This window comes from Mycteria americana, chromosome 6, assembly GCF_035582795.1.
Source record: "Mycteria americana isolate JAX WOST 10 ecotype Jacksonville Zoo and Gardens chromosome 6, USCA_MyAme_1.0, whole genome shotgun sequence".
In the NCBI taxonomy this organism is placed as follows: domain Eukaryota; kingdom Metazoa; phylum Chordata; class Aves; order Ciconiiformes; family Ciconiidae; genus Mycteria; species Mycteria americana.
This window is the reverse complement of record NC_134370.1, coordinates 56,964,174-56,984,150: the sequence shown is the minus strand read 5'-3', so window position 1 is coordinate 56,984,150 and position 19,977 is coordinate 56,964,174. Positions and strand designations below refer to the sequence as shown.

General features: G+C 38.7%; 1 protein-coding gene across 8 annotated transcripts in view; it reads right to left on the bottom strand.

Annotated features, from left to right (window-relative positions):
- MYO5A (myosin VA) overlaps nucleotides 1-19,977 on the bottom strand; it is a 103,152-nt gene that overhangs the window by 16,248 nt on the left and 66,927 nt on the right. For 2 of the 8 annotated variants that reach the window (XM_075506016.1, XM_075506018.1), the window contains exons 17-30: nucleotides 19,305-19,391; nucleotides 19,098-19,206; nucleotides 17,365-17,576; nucleotides 16,245-16,401; nucleotides 12,393-12,632; nucleotides 11,620-11,868; nucleotides 10,407-10,500; nucleotides 9,537-9,685; nucleotides 8,689-8,802; nucleotides 6,357-6,503; nucleotides 5,521-5,574; nucleotides 4,572-4,799; nucleotides 1,674-1,774; nucleotides 1,040-1,120 (exon numbers count right to left, since the gene is read on the bottom strand). In XM_075506016.1, coding sequence (XP_075362131.1) covers nucleotides 1,040-1,120; nucleotides 1,674-1,774; nucleotides 4,572-4,799; nucleotides 5,521-5,574; nucleotides 6,357-6,503; nucleotides 8,689-8,802; nucleotides 9,537-9,685; nucleotides 10,407-10,500; nucleotides 11,620-11,868; nucleotides 12,393-12,632; nucleotides 16,245-16,401; nucleotides 17,365-17,576; nucleotides 19,098-19,206; nucleotides 19,305-19,391 — 2,022 coding nt within the window. The remainder of the gene's footprint in view (nucleotides 1-1,039; nucleotides 1,121-1,673; nucleotides 1,775-4,571; nucleotides 4,800-5,520; nucleotides 5,575-6,356; nucleotides 6,504-8,688; nucleotides 8,803-9,536; nucleotides 9,686-10,406; nucleotides 10,501-11,619; nucleotides 11,869-12,392; nucleotides 12,633-16,244; nucleotides 16,402-17,364; nucleotides 17,577-19,097; nucleotides 19,207-19,304; nucleotides 19,392-19,977) is intronic. The other 6 variants (XM_075506017.1, XM_075506019.1, XM_075506021.1 and 3 more) reach the window with 3 other exon arrangements.

Sequence of the window (19,977 nt, the reverse complement as noted above, 5' to 3'; positions counted from 1 at the left end):
CAAAGGCAAACAGTCATTTACCTGCATTGCTCCACCATTTAATATAAAGCTTCTTGTCTCTACAGTGCTAGGACAAGAAACAAGACGTGCAGAGCAAACACTCTCACATCCTGCTCTGCAGAACACTTGCTCCAAGTTAGAGCTTCACAGGCTTACAAAACAATGTTAGGTGTAGAACTTGTTAGCACAAGAAAAGGAAAGACTTTCGTTAGTAGCATTCACTGCAAAATACCTCCTGTAGTTACTACTACCAAATGTGTATATTGAAGATCAGCACTGCTGATCTATTGCATTAGTTGCCAGTGCAGGACTAGGAACCATTTTGGAAGTCTGGACACATGTATGGATATGGTGCCCAGATGTGCACACAGAGCTGGAACTGCATTTCCCAACGAGGTGAATCTCGCCCATTACATGACCAGCATGCAGTCTTTGCGGAGACTGCAATGATTGCACTGAGGCTTGAACAGCACCACGATGAACTAAAGATTACTTCTGTTTGTTGGTTATTTCGTGTCTTACACATGAATCTTGCACGGAGAGACGTGGGAGAAGAATGTTCAATTTACTGAACTTGAGTCGCAACAAGGAGAGTAAGACCCATAACTACTGGAAAGTTAAGAGCATACTGAAGCTACTCAAACAATAGCTTTATTACTAAAATGATCGTACTTCTTTAGGCTGAAAAACTGTAAGGGGCATTCATTTTGATACACAATGTAAAGGCAGACAGATAATACACGGCTACAAATCTTTTCCAGTTGTGGAGCTTCTGGTATTTCACAGTCTATTTTTGTGCAAATTATGTATTAATTGTTGCCACCATCTTAACTTTTTAAATTATAAAACTTGACAAGTAGAAAGGTTTGGGGACTAAGTTTGAGGAAACTCTTTAATTCATAAAATTTGTGATTAATTTTTTTCTAACTGTTAAAGCAATAGAAATACTGTAGATAAAGCAAACCCATAGCAAGGGGCACAGTTAGCTAGAAAAGAAGATGCAAATGAAGAAAAAAAACATTCTGAGAAGTCTGGTAACCTGTTGGCTTGTTTTAACCCTTCATAAACCAGCCAAAGTTCTCCGTCCTCATTCAGCATATGATAGTCCTGGGGAGATTGCCTTTCAAGAAAAGTTTTTAAAAAAATACAAGAGAGATACATGATGGTGATGAGATGACACGTTAAGGACATTACACACTAAACTACAGTTACTATAAAAGAGAAACAAACAATGCTCTAAAACAACTTAGCAATTTACTTCTCTTGTTTATACGTATTTCTTCTTAATGACGGAAATCAGTTCTCAGTGTTAGCCCAACTGGTTACAGCATTTCATGCTGTTAGACTAAATGTATTATGATAGACTATTGTGACAACTACTGGACAAAAGGTAAAAAACCAGCATGGGGAATGGCACCCAGTTTGAGCAACATAGCAATTTTAAAGGCTAAGAAGATGTAAACCCAGGAAGCTTGATTTTGCATTTCCCCATTGTTTCCTAATCCTTTCAAATATTGCATACAGCAATATTACTAATCAAATCAACTTATAACCCCAATACAAGTGTTCTCTAAGTATCTAGACTTACATGGATGCAACTTACTGAATATGATATACACAGTGTATCACAGCAGACCCCAACTGATTGTAGATTAAATAAAGAGAACTTGTACCTGTTTGTCTCCTTCAGTCCAATATACGCCTGTGCTATTTCTCCTTTGTCTTTCATTTTCTGTACATCCTCCAAGAGGATTGTAGAATCTGTCATAGTATTCTGGAAAAAGAATGATGATTTCCAGGTAAATTTAACAATGGAATTGTTCTTTGAATCCATGTTTTCACCACTTCACCCACGTGGAACACTAATCCTTGTGTAGCCACATTAAAATTAGTATGGGTACCTCAGCAAGAGGTTGGTCCATAATTTCTATGTCCATTTGGCGTATCTTTTAAAATGAATGCATGCACCATGGTCAAATATCAGTCTGTCTAATAAGCGGGTACATGTGTTAACCCCTTTTCATTTGTTCATCATGTAAAAGGAACAACATAAATTTCATGAAATGATGAATTTGCATTTTATTTCGAATTACCAGGAACAGCTGCTAATACTGAAACTGAAGAAGCGTAATTTTGCAAGCTTAATTCTATGAATATTTCTTAAACATGGCATTACATGTAGTCTTTCAAATCTCATAAATAAGGTCTATTCCTCACTTCATATATTTTAAGTACTCTGGCAAAGCAGGAAATAATTTACAAGGGCTTGAGATTTTTAAAGTTAGATATCATCATAATACCATTTTGTTTCAGTTTTGAATGTTTACTATGGCACTTTTGCTTTTCCTTCAGTAAAACTTAAAATACTTAACAGATGTTTACAGTCACCTCAGCCAGTCTGATCTGAGTCATTGCTGTGGAATGATTACAGTGGAACCACAAGACTCTAATGAACATAAGAGATGGAATTCTGACTTTTCTTTTTGACTTTCAAAACAATCAAATGCTATTTTCCTGAGTAAAATTTTGCAAAGTGTTTACAATAACAACTTTGTGGACATAAATTTTGGATCCTAGGTCTCTGTGCCTAGTATGATTCGTGTTATCTAATATGAAAACCAATAAAATATATAAGCTCCTTGAAGAATTATTCCCAACATCCTTGTGAGATCTTTGTGATTTTTCTACTATTATTTTATTACACAGTAAAACTGCTGTATCTCACCTGCCAATCTATCAAGCTTTAGCAGTTTGAACATATTTATTATTTTTGTGCTGATGGAAAGAAATGTTAATTACTCTTACATCTTCAAGAATACCCTACCTGCTGTAGTTGTAGTATTTGAATTAACAGCCTTCATTTAGAGTCAGTTCAGTTTCTCATACTCCTAAATACTATGTGTTCAACTACATTTTCTAATCAAACATTCAGCAATTCCTATCTGATATCTACAGATGACAGCGTGAGTCCTGAATGTTTGTTGCATGCCGAGGATAACAAACACTATAACATACCACAGACTTTTTTTTTGGTGAAATTTATGGATTTTGAAAGTTAATAGAGATCGGATTCCTGAATCAGTGCTGCTCTTACTCTCCTAACACACTCAGCAAGATACACTGACTGAGCTAACTAGACCAATTCCTGAATCTTTCCTTTCATGTTCAGGTAACAATAAACCAACAGTTCAAAACTGTTAAATCTGCTTGTTTTGAAATAACTTGTTCCCTTGCATGGAGCAGGAAAATGGGGACATGGGGGACATAGGATAATGAGAAAGGTTTTTCAATAACAGCAAAGTAAAGTGCAAGAACAACTTCAAATACATGTAGGTTACTTATGAGAGGCAGCGAAATGACAGCTCAAGTATTGTTGACAGTTTTTTTAACATTTAAGAGTTCTGGTTCATAACTGTAGAAGAACATGTGTACCTTATCCTCCTGGCAACGAAATTGGTAGGCAAGAAAGAAGAAAAACAAATCATTAAAAAAAGTCTGTCTGTGCTGCAGCTGTCCAACCTAACAAGCAGAAGCTATCTGCAAACTGGCTGTTAGCCATCCCACAGGTCACCTTCACATTTCCCTCGTACTCATAACTGCTGTAAAAACAACACTCGTATCCCACCATTGCTGAGAATGTTATTCAAGGATTTACTATTCAAGTATTTATTTACAATGTTCTAAATATTACAGAAAAACAAGTTTTGTTTTCTTTAAAATTAATCACTTAAAACAAGATATGTACGCCTTCACGCATCACAGACTTTCAATTTATTTAGGACAAATATAAACATAACTTTGCAGTAGCAAAGGAAAGATGATATATCTGTTCATTCCTTGCTGCGGTTATAAAACACTAGATAGCTCAGTTCAGTGGAAATGACTAGTTCCTGGATTTACATGATACCTTTTCAGGTTGAATGACTCTTATTTTCAAAGCTATTACTTCCCTAAGTATCTCACCAGAATTAGAGCTTTTTAGAAGATATGCATTTTAGTGGTTGTAATCTACTCTTCTCAACAAAACCACACAGCACCTATCAAGCAATAATATGGAATTTATCTATCTTCATAGGTCATCTTTATGACATATTTGCATTTAACTAGTACGTATTTGCAATCATCTATGACCCTGCATAGATTTAGAAGAAATTGTTCCTTGTACCTCCTACTGAACTATTAATTAAAAAGAATTCCTGAGAACTATTGTAAATTTTCCAGTCAAACTACATACTCACTAGAGAAATTATACTGCTCCAAATGAGAATTATTTCTGCATTGTTAAAGGAGTCTGGGGAGATCCTGGCCAGACCATTGGTATTTGCCAGCCTGCTGTACAATATCTTTACATGAATGCTGGCAGACAAACCCAAAATTGGTTTATTAATAGAATCTCCCAACAGACTGCTGCAATTTGTGCACTAACAATGGATCAATGGATTACACTTAGAAAGGCTTTCAAACCTAGACCATTTTATTCTGCCTTTTCAAGCATGCTGTTAAAGTAAATACAGCACGTCAGTGATGCAATGTAACTTTACTACACAGTGCATCTGCTGACTATTATTTACCTTGGGTTGAATAGCCTCTTTCTGGCTAACAAGCTGAGACCTCAAGATGAGGACTTCTTCCTTGCGTACTTCAAGCTCTTCACTTACTGAAGTCAGCTGATCCAGGAGGACTCTATATGCAGGGGCACCAGGAGCAGTTACCTCTGGAGATCGTGTTTCTGTGAGGGCCTTCTGCAGCTCATTCAACTCATTCTTCAGTTTTTTATTCTCAGATTCAAGTTCTTGACGCTGCAAGAAATAGGGACAATTCTGTCACCCAGCAGCATTCCAACATGTCTATAAACCACAGGTACAAAACTACGGACAGAAAGGGTAAAAACGATGAGTAACTGCAACAAATCAATCAATCTCTCCTGTATCGCTGGCCTCTTCACTATGGTGAATAGTGCCTGAGAGGATTTCACTAATAGGGCTAACCTTCTGTCTGAAGTGCAAAATCAGAACACGTATACAGGAATCATACAGATTTGATGGGAAAAAAAATTACCAATCTTTTTTTCCTCTTATTCTCCCCTTAACAAAAAAAAAATAAAGTTCACAATGAATACTGGTCAGCAGGCTACGAAGATTCTGCATCATTCAGTGATAGTAGGAAATACTTTTAGTTTTAGTGGTCTAAGGTATGCATTAATTTAAATAATGTGTTTGGAAAAGAGGGCTACATTTATCACTGTATTTTTGCTCAAATTAACTTGCAAGCTGTACTAAGCGTTTCAACAGAGAACTCTCCCTGTTTTAGGGAATATTTTTGTTCTGCAGCCCCAGCCACACATTCTGCAACTCAAAAAGGACAATGGCACAATAAAATGATTGCTGGGGAATTTTTGTTCTAGTTTCTCTAGCTAATATTCTGAAACAGGAGGGCTGATGTAATTTTCTATGCCAGCACATAACAATTGGTGGCAATATTCTCACTAGAAAATAACAGAAACCTCCTTTTTAGAATTACCTTGAGCGACTCATACTCCAACTCTGCACCTCTTATTGGAGGCCTTTCCTCCTCCTGTGGAAAAATACAGACAAGTGTGAAAAATAAAAATCCAATCCTTTCTATTCTTTAATTTAGTTGAGACAGGAAAAGGAAAGCAAGGTGAAATTATTTTCCTATAAAACCGGGAAATACTTATTCTGATACTGCTGAGTGCTTTAGTTTGAATATTGGCATTACCTCCTTTCATTTACTTACAAGTTTATGACACATAATTGGTTAATATAAATAAAATCATGTACAAATCACACTACTGTCACTGGTAACGAAACAGAGCAGGATGAATGCCAGGATGCTCAAGAAATTCACTGGTGGAAGAGTAATAAGAAACAATTACCAAAACTGGTTTCATATTTTTATACGTACTTAAGGAGACCAAATCAGAGGAGAATTTCAAATAAAATCTGCTAAACATGTCTAATCCTAGTGCTTTGGCTCTGCATCCTGGTTGAAACACTTCTTATTCTGCCTAAAATGAACAATTACTCATTGTCCCCATCATTTAAGTAGAAATTCTATATTGCTATTCTTTAATAAAAAGTATTTTCTTTTTTTTTTTAAGTGAAGTCCCTAGCACTCTTTGGTCCTGTTAACTTCCATCAGAGAATCTCAAGGACCTTGGAAAACTAAATAACCAGTCCCGAGTACTAAGCACCAGGCATAAAACTTGTCGTTAAATAAAGCAAGTGCTAGAGGAAGGTAAGGCTTTAGTAAAAGCCAGTCAGCATTCACACAGCTACTATTTCACAAGAAGGGATACTCTGGCGTCAGCATTTGATCAGCTAGAAGGATTCCACCTTAGCTTTAGCACGGAGAGCCTGTTCTTCCTTTCTGTCCAGTTCATCCTGCAGGGATTGCTTTTCTTGCTCCAGCTCCGTAACCCGTTTCTGCAGCTTGAGGAACAGAGACATATCCAATGGTGCCTTTTTATCACTTGGTTCCTGCTTTAGAAAGAACAGAAGGAAGTCAAGACGTATTCCCCTTCCACATCACAAGGAAGCACTACAGTGAGTAAAGACAAGAAACAGACTGGGGAAAGAGAGGAACACAGAAATGTTATTTGATTCTGAGAGTTGACTATTGGCATCTAAAATACTTCATCAGCTGTCAAATGCTATTTTAAAAAAGATCTACTACTATAAAATGTATCTAAGCCTAAAGCCTAGCAAAAGAAAGCACTAGCAACTACCTAGCAGACAGGAGGTCTATAATTAAGCATACCTTTTATTCTTACTTGTTTGGAGGGGGAAAGGAGAAAAAAAAGTCTGTGGTTAGACTCACCTGGAAACAACTGTAAACAGAGGTGCGCTTTTTTTTTCCTTTTTTTTTTTTTTTTTTTTTTAGTTTTAAATTATTTCTACATTAAATTCTTCAGCTACAGAGAAATCTCTCTGCTGATTGTAGATTTACAGGTTAGTTTAGTGGGATGTGACATAAATAGGTACCAGAAGATATATTTTATGCCTTTTTCCTTTTATTATTCTAATTATACAGCCTGTTCTGGGCCTAATCCACTAGCTTTCTCACTATTTTCGGGACAAGAACCAGCGTTTGTAATCTGAAGGTGCATCAGAAATTGTCCATCAGCCATTTTGTACTTTATGTAGCAAGAAGATCAAAGCATTTACTATGAAGTGCACCATAAAATTTTGAAGCCTAGAAAAGGAACTAGAAAATTAATATTAATCACTGTAGCAAACAAGCAAGCACAGCCATTTCCACTTCATCTCCTTTTACTGTTGAGGGGAAGAGTCATAAACCACACCAACAGCTCAGGAAAAAGAAAAGAGACTTTGAGTTTTCTGGCTTTACTGGTTTGTATTGAGATTGACCCTATTTTTAATGTGGTTTTGTATCATTAAGCTCTATTGTTAGTGAAGATTTCAAACTCCAGTTTGTCTCTAAAGGGGTTAAACAAATACAGATTTAATCTTCTCAGTGCTGCATTTATTCACACTCTTGTGTGAGTTAATTTTTTTTCATTTATATTCTAAAAACCAAAACTGGCTCTAGAACAGCAATTCAGTAAGTCTATTAGCCAAAGGAGATGACGACATTTGGCTCATATGTGAAATCCAATCACAGGTAGTTGCACTGTCCTTTTCCTGATTACCCATGAAGGTAGGAGCATCTTTCTGAAACAATTATGCAAGGTGAAAAATATAAGTGGGAAGGCAAATGATGAATATGTGTCAGCATCAATGTGTCAGGGTATTTGCATCCATAGTAGAAAATAACTTTCTGCGGAGGCTTTCAAAAACAGTAATGACAGCCTGTAAAAAGCAAGTGTGGAGATAACTAACCTAGACAGAGGGCAAATGGAGCGAGCTGTGCAATGGCTCACAGTTAAGAAGATCTCTAGAATGCACAGAAAAAGCTTTGCATCTGCAAACTGCCAAGGACAGTCAGACCACCAACCTGACAGCTCTCTGCTGTGTTAGCAGTCCCACTTCTTTGGGAGGGGCCAAAAGGGGAGTTATCTTGGAAACTACTAAGAATGGTTTAGAGTTGCACCACAAATTATTCATTATTATTATTCAATAGCTGAATCAAGAGAGTAATCTTTCTGAAAATTTTTAAATATCCTGGGATTTGTATCTGTGCATATGCAAAGGGATAGTCCATTCTTGGAGTTTTATTCATCTCTATGAAATAGAGGAAAAATTAATCAACATGAGGTTCTCACCCCTAACAGCAAACTCATTCCATGTACCTACTAAGAATGTGGCTAGCCACCTTGCCACTTTTAATCCTTGAATATACAGTATACAGACTTCTCAGGAAGTCTCACTGGTTTTCTGAATTCCCACTTGGTGCTGAAAAAGTGATTGTGCTTACAAACACTGGCAAGCAAATGTTTTACAGATGCAAATCAATTGGATGGCCAAATATCTAGTCTGTTTACTGTAATAGAGAGGAATTCAAAGCATACTTTCACAAAATCTTTTTGCATAGGACCACAACTAACTAGAGAATGAGCTGTTTTCAAAAAGGAAATGGAAAAAGTTGGATTGAAGCATTAGGTATCTCAATATAACAATATGGTGTTCACAAACACATACAAAAAAAGAGACAGGAGTAAGTTCAACCATTGATCAATGAAAAGTTGTGGGGTTTTTTTAACATTACCTCCATCCTCACTGGTAAGTCTTCTGCTTCTGTGATCTCAGAGCTAAAAGTATATTCGGATTCATTGCTACTGTGAGTTGAATCTGTTCTTTTGTGTCCAGGCTTGGGGATGTTCTGGAGTGCAAATGAAACAAATCAATAGCACTGTATGGTTTTCCCTGTGACTGTCTCTTCACAACCTATGATTTAGCTTGTAATATTTGGTGTTATTTCACAGCCATCAAAATTTATAAGAAAAGATTTTTGATTCTGGTCTCTCATGCCACCGAAAGCCTATGAGATGTAGTTCACAATCAAATCTATGGAGACAGGTCAGATCCTATACCATCAAGTATTGCTGCAGAAAGCAGAATCAAGCAACAACACAACATTTTGTGGGAAAGAAAAGCTCAGTTTACAGGAAGCACAAGCAGCAATTCTCTAACTTCCCAGACATTGTATTGAAGAATATTTTTTCTTCCTGACGCATAAAATATTCCTAGAACTACTTAAAATTTAACACTGGATGAATGTGGTACAAACAACCCTAGCACATGCGAATAACTTCAGGGCAAAATAAGGGTGGACAGACGTGCAATACCACTAGCAAAGTCACAGCAGAAATTTAGCCTTCTTCACAAACATGAAAATAAGAATAAAATTTTAAAAAAACCAACCACAAATTTGAAATGTATTTGTTTTGGCTGAGCTAATCTAATTAATCAATATTTAAAAGGACAAATTCTCTTTTCAGGCACAGGTCACCACCACACAGCTGACAGCAGAATCAGTTACTAACTTACACCACTAGATTCTGCCTAAACACATTTGTGAACAGCTTTTGATTTCTCAGATGTTTAGCCACTTACCACCATTAAGGTCATTTCATCCTTGAGATCATCATACCGCTCCTCTAAACGGCTGAACTCATTCAGCAGGTTCTGGTACCGTAACCGTTCATCATTCAGATCTAGCTCTAGCTGTTTCGTTTCCTCCACTAGCTTCTTTTCCATTGTTTCTGCCATGGAGAACAGGAATCCAAAGTGAGAACTCCAGTTCTACCTACCATGCAGTGCATCCGTCCTGGAGGTACAGGCATGTGTCTGCACCAGGAACACAGATGGTGAAACAGTCTGCTGTTTGAAGCTGGTGTATGGTATTTGTGCTTCTGTAGGCAAACATTAAGCCAAATATATGAAGGACCAAAAGTATTATAGAGGTAACCACAGAAGGGCTCACTCAGTCAAGTTAGTTATTCTGCTAATACCTTGCATTAGTAATTTCAGGAGGGAGGAAGAAGGGGCACTAGCCCAGTGCTGCATTATCTAAAAAGCAAAATGTGAGATGCTTTACACCTCAAGCACACTGACCCTCCTCATCGTAGCTGCCTCCATCACAGCCTTCGCATCTAGAGTTACACTCTTCTGGCTGCTGTGTACGTAGTGACAGCAGCCAGAAGAGCTGCAGTAGATTAATTGTGTTAAATATCAGAGCCTTCTTTTCAAAGGTAAAACGCTTTGTAACAGTCACCCTCACCAAAAAGACCCCAAACTCTTAGGACCTCATGGAAACTCAAACAGTAAAGAATTCTGATGCATGTGAGTTCTTAAAAAAAGAAATGAAACCATTAAACTAAAAAGGAACGCAAACTAAGGCAAATTAGCCAAATCTATGCAGTAGAGTGTTGCTTTACAAGGTAACATGAAGTAGAAAACCTGAGTAAAGAGAACAGAGCCAACCTGTTATTTCCCTCGCCTGGTCATGGATGCGGCGGTTCAGCTCCTCCTTTTCTGTTTTCAGTAACGTGTTCTGTTCTTTCAGCTCCAATACCAGCTACAGAGATAATAAAATATTTGACTCAGAATGCAGTTCATCTTTTATCAGTAGCTCTAACAGCAACTACATCCTTGTTGTAAGAGTTCAAATACTTAAAATTCTCCTCAGAGAATGAAATTAGTGAACTAAGTTATGACATCTTCATTTCCCAAATTACAGATCTTAAATATGTCCCATTGCAGATTCCCCTGTATGTTCTGCACTCCATTTCTGATCAGATGCCAAAACTGCCTTGAACCACTCCACTGTGCCATAATATTTTTCAGTAAAGTCCCAAAGATGTAATTTATTCCTTAAAATATAAATATTCCTAAAATAGGAACAAATTTGGTAGTTCTTTTGTGTATTTCATTGCATTGGGTAACACCATAATTTAACATCTTGCCTCTGCCCAAAAGTTGTACCACTTTAATCGTGCCCAGGTTTGCCAGTTACTCATTTGTCTCTGATTATGGTTACTACACATTCCCTTTGCTTAATCAATTAATATTTTTCCTTATGTTTATCTGATCTTGAAATGTATCACTGCAGCATCATATAATGATGGAATGGCTCTTCCAATATTCAAAAATTGCACTGCTATTGGCAAGTAATCTTGACAGGAAACAACCTGTTTGATATGTTCATGGTTAAAGCAAAGATAAGGGGTTAGTCAAAACCTGTTGAACTAGACTGTGCACACACACACATGTTTAGTAGGCTAATTGTTTAAATTAGGTAGGATATAAGTAGGTACCTTTGAATACTGTGTATGGGACATTTCTGATATCTACGTGATCACACTCTCTAGGTAGGTAAAATGATCTCTTTTTATGAATACGCTACCTCTGACTAATTGAGGAAGCTTAAGTATTTGGATTTGCAAATACTTTCAATATCAAAATCTGTATAGATGGCATACATATATTTACATACAATATATAGATTTAGTATATTCTTCTACCATAGGTGTAGGTACTTAGGTATCAAGCCTATTTAGGATTGTACAGGTATAACACTGCTTAAAAATACTGTAAAAATATCAGCAACACAACTGAAGCAGTTAAGCCTGGGCAGAACCTGAGTGGACACCAGCCCCCTATAAATCTTCTCATGCATCTGAGACTGAATACTTGCCTGCTCGGTTTCATGTTTGTATTTGTCTGCCCATTCCTCAATGGTCTTCTTCTCAGACTGAGTTTGGTGCAGCTCCTTCCGGAGCTTGGCAATCTCTTCCTGAAGGCTGAGGACACGATTGGTTGCGTTCTTAGCCTCCTCCTCACTCATCCGAAGCCTTTCCACATCACTCCGCAGCTTCTCTGTCTCCGTACTGTACGTGATCTCCAGGTTGCTCAGCTTCTCCAGCAGAGATTTGTACTCTTTGTTCTTTGCAAAACACAACACAGACATAGCAGCTGTTGGAGAACTTCTGGTTTAAGGGAGCCTTCTAGTTCCCTACAGAATATATCCAGACACGGGAGCAAAAGAACAGCTTCCTCATTTCCAAAAAGTTTCAGTCTGTTTTTGCAGAATTGCTTAACAGGGTGACAGAACAGTCTCTAAGCCTGCACATTAACATTCCAAACTAAAATCAGACTGGGAGCCCACACACATCAAACATGATCACCTCACTTTCCCCTTAAACAGAGCAACTGATGTGCTTCAAATGAAATACTGACATTAAGGGAGCAGATGGTTTCTCTCAGTGCTGCTGAGAGACACAAACGGATGCTTTACTGTTCCAGTTCTACTGTGGCCTCCCTTTCTCTTCTGTTAATGTTCTTCAGCAGAAAAGAGAACTGATACCTTACAATGAAAATTCAGTGCATTTTTCTGTGAATGCCCACAGTGCTACTGAGAAAGGTAATAAAGATTTCTAAACATTTTCCCTGAGACCAGGGGGCTTTTACCTGCTCATCAATTTTTCGCTGCAGCTGCATGATCTTGTTCTCCAAGCCAATGTGAAGCTTCTTGTAGCGTTCTACAGACCGGGCCTCTATCTTCAGTTTCTTTAGCTCCCTCTTGGCCATCATGCGCCGGTAGCAGCATTGCAAGTAAACAATTGCCTTCAAGGTCCTACGGTAGTGCACTCGAGCCAGCCAACCTCTTACATGTTTCTGAATAATAATAGACTTGTGCTCCTGAAGCATCTACAGTTAAGAAAAAACACCACAAGGGGTATTAAAGTTGCAAACTACACCTGCTCAGTTAAACAGACTCCATAATGAGAGGTGTAAAGATGATATGCACAGAGAGACACTTTAGCCTGAAAAGAGAAACTTCTGGTGAAGAGTAACAAGAAATGAATATGGAATTCATTTAAACAAAAAAAGAAGAGGAAAAGAAGATAGGAATAAGGAAGATGAAAGGGAATAAAATGAAAAGGAACCAGAAGGAAAAACATGGAAAGAAAGAACTGGAGGCACACTGAAGAACCAGGCATTCCTTTGTGTTGATGTCAGATCCAAGCTAATTACAAAAATACACGGTACCTGTTGGCAAGATTACAAATACAATCCTTTTTTTTTACTGCATCTTTTATCTTGAAACATCTTGGAATCATTGACATATGCTGCATAGGATTCATCAATACAAAGTCTAAAATTATCACACTTGATATGCAATGCAGCTAGTACACACTAGAACCCAGAGTAAATTGTAGCAGCTGTTAAAACCAGCAGCCGCAGTCTAGCTGACCAAACTATAAATTCCAGTCATTTTTCCTCCCCCCCCCCCCCCCTTTTTTTGACATATCTTAGACTTGCCAGCATGGAAAAATCTCCATTTATCCTAATCAGAAATTTTATATTGTAATAATTCCAATTTATTTCACAGCAGAAATTTCAACCATAGCTTTGAGGTGTAAAAACAAAAAAATTCATAATAATTTTTTTAAAATAATTTTTAACAAAAAACAGTCCAGAATGCCAGCAACCTTCATCAGTGTGTTAGCCAGAGACTTCCACTAGGAAGAGTCTACTACTTGTTTTTGGACCCTTCACCCACTGATTCAATCAGAGATCCCCCAGGTGTGGAGCACCTGAATTCCAGCAGACCACAGCTATGCTCAGAGAGCCTGCTCAAACCCACAAGGCTTCCAGGACTCTGAGAACTAGAGTTCACTTAATAAAGCTTTGGCAAATTAAGCAGTTTATTCTAAAGAATGAAACTATTTAAGATTTTATGTTACTTCTTGGATTTGATAGTTTAAAGATCATATGCAGTTCCCATTCTTACACTGATTTACCACAAAGCTGATAAGACAAACTAGTAGGGTAGCAACAATTTGATTTTCTTTTATACTTCTTAGCAAATGAACTGCAATGTGTTAGAAGCGTTACATTTCCAGATCTATTAATTTAAAAGGTTCACTGGCAAAGTGGCACGATTTTAAGTGGCACATAAACTTTCTCCCTTAGCATTTATTTCTGAAGCAAAAATGAGACTTGACATACCAGCATTCGGTTAAATAGCACACCAAGGTAAGGAAATAGTGCTCTCAAAAGTACAGCAAGGTCAAAAGCCAAAGTCCTTCTCACCGCATGTCATGCAGTTAGCAGACCTGCCTCCTGCCTCCTTCTCACTTGTTTCCTGGAAATAACTTCAGGTTATACCTGCGGGTGCCTGAACAGCTCAAATACACCTAGCTGTCAACAACATTTTCACCTCAAGTTTGAAAGCAGCAAGTCCCATAAAATACCTCCATCGTGCAGGGGTGGTCCTCATCTGCCAGTGAATTCTCACACCCATGCAATCCAGTGAGGAAACAGGCCACTCCAACGTAAGGTGAGAGTATCAGAGAAGTAACTTAATTTACCAGATATTTCCCAGGAAAGCTTATGTAAAAGCAATGGAGGAACTAAACTCCTTGTTAAGCTGAGAAGCACATCAAAAGTCTCAGGCAGAAGCTTTCCCTAGGATGTGTGAAATAGATGATTCAACCATTTTAAATTCCTTGTATTAGTCATGTGACTGCAACACATGCCCTCTCTTCTAACAACAACAACAACAGGTACCTTTCACAATCCTAATGAACAATACGTGTACCATATATTACTTACAGAGTCACAGCCCAAGTGTGCTGTCATAGGGCAACCTTTCAGTTTCACTCATTTGCAATCATCATGAACTTCAGAACAACCGTGTTTACCTGCCCATGGCATGCAGAGCCCATGCTTCTCTCTCTGGCCATCCCTGTATCTCAGCTTTAATAAAATTCCAACTTAGGAGGACAGCGTGTACACAGCACACCACAGGTGTGCACTGGTCAGAACTTCATGTTTTACTGCGGTGAACAACTCACTGCTTGAGGGGGATAATCCCTGACAGGCAAGTCTGACCACCCCTTATAGGGACCCCTCCAGAAGTCTGCCATCTCTATTAAGAGGGAATATAACAGGTTTATAAATCTCTGTGCTACAGGACAGATGCAGTGTGTATCACTCACGCAACGAACTTCTGCCATACAGAATCATCTCCCATTTCCCAAGGATGGCTTTTAGTCCACATATTGCTCTGATCCATGTCTCACTTTGTCACAGCTGTCAGATGACTGTTAAAAACATGTCTTATATACTCTCACAACATAAAATATGGTTTGTAATAATGAAAATGCTAAGAATTCCAATAAAAAGGCAAGTAGATACCCACACAAAAGAACAGCCGAGTCAAGCACGGGGATCTTACTACTTAGAAATTCTTATCAGGGATTACTTGTTTTCAAACTGTCTGGTTAGTATGTTAGAAAGCTGTAATTTAGACACATTCACACGTGACTCTGTAGGCAACTTTAATCCAGATGAAAAAATATACAGAAACTTCAAATATAAAAGAGAAACACGTGGAACATAAGCATTAGTTGGCTTTTGGTTATATGCCTTCAATATCTACCTGCTTGGGAAAAAAACAGAACTTTTTTGGCTAACTTTTCGGTGAAATATAGGCTGACTTTTGAGCCTCGTTAAAACAATTCCTGTAGACAAAAGTGCCATGAAACATGTTGGCATTTTGTAGTCTAACCATTCGAATCATAATTCTGTTTCCAGCCCTGTAACCACTGAAGAGCAAATTCTAATTTCTCAATTGAATTTTTATTTTTATCAAGTGTAATCAGGAAAATATTATCACTAGGACAGGGTTATATCAATTTCTCAACAAATCCAACATCAATACATTAAAAAAAACCAACCAAACAAACAAACAAAAAATCCCACATTTGAGTTTTAATCTCCTATTTTTGTGGGTATCTCTTTGCTAACATTAATCTCTTTCAGTGTGTGCCATCAGCCATTTCAGAATCACTGAAATTAGGGATGGAATAGGAATAGTATTGCATGACGTATGTATACTGATATGAGCAATACTGATTTGGACTCATGGCGGCACATTCACACAAGGCCATTTTCCATATTCATTTTAAGTGCCTCGACATTCTATATAACACATGAAAAAGTCTTCTCAAGAGAAATGCTGTAAATCCCCGTTAGATTCTCCACTGACTGCACTGAAAGTTTAGGTACATCCATATTAGATGACAATGCGAATATCTCTAAAATGACAAGTTCATTGATTGCAGTATCAGATCTTTCTAATTTCCATGTACTGTCCTTCAATCCATGCTGCGATATTTTGTTTGTGCATTATGCATAACAGCACGCACACAAACATTTCAGATTCCCAAGGGGACACCACAGAGCAGCTTCATCCTGAAGGTATGTGGAAATAAAGCTAGAGTGAAGAAGTAAAACATTATGATTTCTTACCATTTGGTACTTGTTCCTGGCCATGTAACCTCTTAAGAGAGCCTGAAGAGCAATAGTGGCAGCTCGCATGCATTGGTATCTTTTGCGGACCACGTACATACGCTGGAACTTCTGAATAGTGATGGCAGCCCGTGTTCTCCGCAGGAACTTGGCATAGCTAAGCAAGAAAAAAATTACAAATAATACCTGTAATTATTTTCCAGTGCTTGAATACTATTTTTTTTTACATCCTATAACCTTACCCTCTTTCTCAAGAGCTGCATTTTCTACTTCAGTTTCTTCCTAATGTTGTCAGTGATACAGCATATTTACTTGCTATTCTACCAAATGGCAGTACAACAGAATGACAAATTAACAGCAACCTTGCAAGGTTTTACAGGGAAATGTTTTCACTTCCTCTGAGAACTGTGCTATAGAACTGACAAGATAAACTCAGCTTAATTTCTCATCACCTTTTCTCCAGCTTTAAAGCTATTTCCACTATGCCACCTTCCAGATCTCCTCTCCTAACCTCAACCTGTAGAAAATGTTTGCTCATTCTTGGCCCTCTCAGCAAGACAATTACAAAGCACCTTGACATAAGCCTCTTTGCAAAGGTTGATTCTTACAATCTTCATAACCACCTTGTCTTTGAACGATACCACCTGTACTCCTACCCTTTTCTCTGGCCCATCCACGGCCACCCCTCAGAAGTCAATCCAAACAAATGACTCTGAGTGATCTATCTCCCTTCACAGCTGCACCCTGGATGAGGAATGGCTTCTCCAGCAGGACAGACAGACCCAGCTGGGAGGGCACATGGAAACTGCACAATAAGGACTCAGCCAAGATGCCTGCTTTACCTCACCTGCAACATCTCTCCTAGTACTACTTGTACTCTTCTCCCACCAATGACATACTGTTCTAAGCATCATACAGCCAGGGTGCTACTGTCCTCTCAGGAAGGTCAAAAACAGGCAGGACAGACACACTCATTATATTCAATTTCCATCATTTCCCTGGAAAATCGTTTCCTCTCAGCCAGTATGGGAAGGAGAGAACAAATGTATCACATTTAAATGTCCTACTTAGAGGGATCTGAATTGAGGCTAGTGTGGGTTTTCCCATGAGCATTGCTTACCATCGTGCCTGGTACCCTCTGACATATCTCTGAATGGTGATGGCAGCCTTCCTCATACGCATGTACTTCTTTCGCATCAGCCAGCCTCGGATTGTCTTTTGGATGCGGATACAGGCAGCTCTCAACTTATCTGCCCTTATTTTTTCCAGATAGGCTACTTGACCAGCCCGGAAAAATATTTTTGTCTTACCAAACTGGTACTTATCCTTGTCCTATTTTCAGAGGTAAAAAGAGGATCAGTTACAGCATTAAATGTTAGTGGATAAAAAAAGGCATGAAGGGCTAAATGAAAGTACAATTAGTAAAGAGGCAAAATTATCTATGTAATATTTCAAGTAAACCTAGACTTAAATTAAGTAGTGGAGGAGAGTATTTTCTCCGTATGATTCTGTTAACAAATTAATACAGTAAGGCCGCAAGCACGGCCTCAAGGAATAACGTGAGATTTTTGCTTAGACAAGAATGCCACAAAGATTATAAGAAGTGGAAGGCTACAGGGGGTGACAAAGGGGCCCAGAGAATGAAAGCAATAGAGGCAATGCACATGTATAGTTCCCTGCTTAAACTGTAGATGACCCATCTGAACAGTCCATCTTCAATCATACTACACAGTACAAACAAAACAGCTGGGGCTTCAAACAGGTACACATCATTTACTGCATCAGGACTAAGCCAGAACAAAGCATCTTGCTGCTGCTCAAACACATCTGAAATTTCAGAACTAAAACAGAAAGAGAATAATACTCTATCTCTATAGGCTGTAGTACTCCTTGGAGGGAAAAACTGAGAATATACAAAGGTACATTGAAAAAAATTAATTTTGTTGATTGTTTGATGTTAAGTTGAAAGGAACAGCAGCCAAAGAGCTACAGCTTAGGATACATTTAACACTATACATTAACACTAGAAATACAGACACATGCATATAAACCAAAAGATTTTAATTAACTCCGCCCAATGACACAGAATTTAAAAAGCCGAGCCCCAACCTGCCTGCACAGTATTTATTTTTTTGTTTCCATAAACATCCTAACATTGGCATTGCACTTCAGCAAGGTAAGCTTTCTTGCTTCTCTATCTTCAGTAAACTTTATCTCTTTCTCTTCTTAACTGACACTTCTCAGTAAGTCTCAGTTAACCACCTTCTACTGAGAACTGGCTGGAACTGTCTCTTTGGGGCCTGCCTGCCCTCCGCTGTTCCTTAGTCCTTAAGAAATCCCAAGAAACACATCAGTTCAGGTGCAAAGCCAGTGGTATGGATGGCATATCCTGGGAATGTAGGGCTGCAACTGGAGGTAGGAGGCAAAGCAAGAGGCTGCCGAGGTACAAGGACAGCCACAGTGCTAAGCAGGGAGACAATGTCACGAGGACAAAAGGAGTGAAAAAGGTTGACTTCATTCAGCACAGGAGCTGAGAGGAGCAGCGTGAAAGACACAAACACATACACAGACAGAAACACCTCCACATTAGAAAACCTCCAGATAACTATACCTTACTTAAGGTGTGGTTAATGCATCTTGCCGTTAAGCAAGGTAAGGCTCACCCTCAACCCACCCACACTTAAAATCACTGTCTTCCTTTCCTGTGATACACTGGGAAATTCTACAGTTCCTGTGCTAATATTGGTGGTTTAGTACTTTGTAGAAGTACTAAAATAGTGAGGCTATGAGGGAGTAAGGGACGCTATCTTTACTCCTTCAGATTCCAAATGCTCTCAGCACTAAGTCTAGTACCAGAATCAGCTTCTCCAGGACATTTTTACATGTCTGCTTTCGGTCACTAAGGATATCTCTCTGCTTCATCAGAACACGGTAACGGCTGAAGAACTCTTGGTACGTCCACCTGTCCCAAAAAGAGAGACAGTGTCAGTCCCAGCAATGAATAATTCTCTTAAAAAGAAGAACTGCAGCTGAAAGCAATCTAAAAAGCAGCACACACACCTGGAGGGGAAGCCAGCTGCACTGATTCGGATGGTCTCCAGGACACCACAAGCTCTCAGCTGCTGCACTGCCCGCTTTTCATCGAATCTACGTAGGAATAAAAAGAGCCTGTGGGTGTGGGGCTAGTTTTGTATTACATGGGACCTCTGGCCCTGTGCACACCCAGGACAGGAGTGGCACGGAGGAGGAGCAGGGGTGGGATGTGATGGGTGGTTAACAAGTCCAGCTAGTGCTTCTGTAACTCAGTGATAACAGAGGACAGTCTGACCAGGGAATTGCCCAAGCCCGTCAGCTGCTGCAAGATGCTCATCCTGTCCTGCTTCCCGCTGGCCTGCCCAATAGCCATGGGAGACTTTGTGTGCCCGGATTTTAAGGAGACTTTTAAGAAAAGCTCTAAGCAAGTTCATACATTAAAAAAAGATAAGGATTAAGACATTGGAATCTGCAAAAGCAAATTCCGGCAAGTGCCAAATGAACTCAAGAAGTGCAAACTGCCAGTCATATTTAAAACAGCTAGCAATGAAAATGCTGGTATTTTTTCTCATATATCACCATAAACAAAAAAAAAAGCATCAGGAAGTATTTTTCCCTCTATTCATCCCAAAACATCTCCTGCTGGAAGTACACGTACACGCACACAATGAGTACATTACAAGAGAAAGGAGACACACCA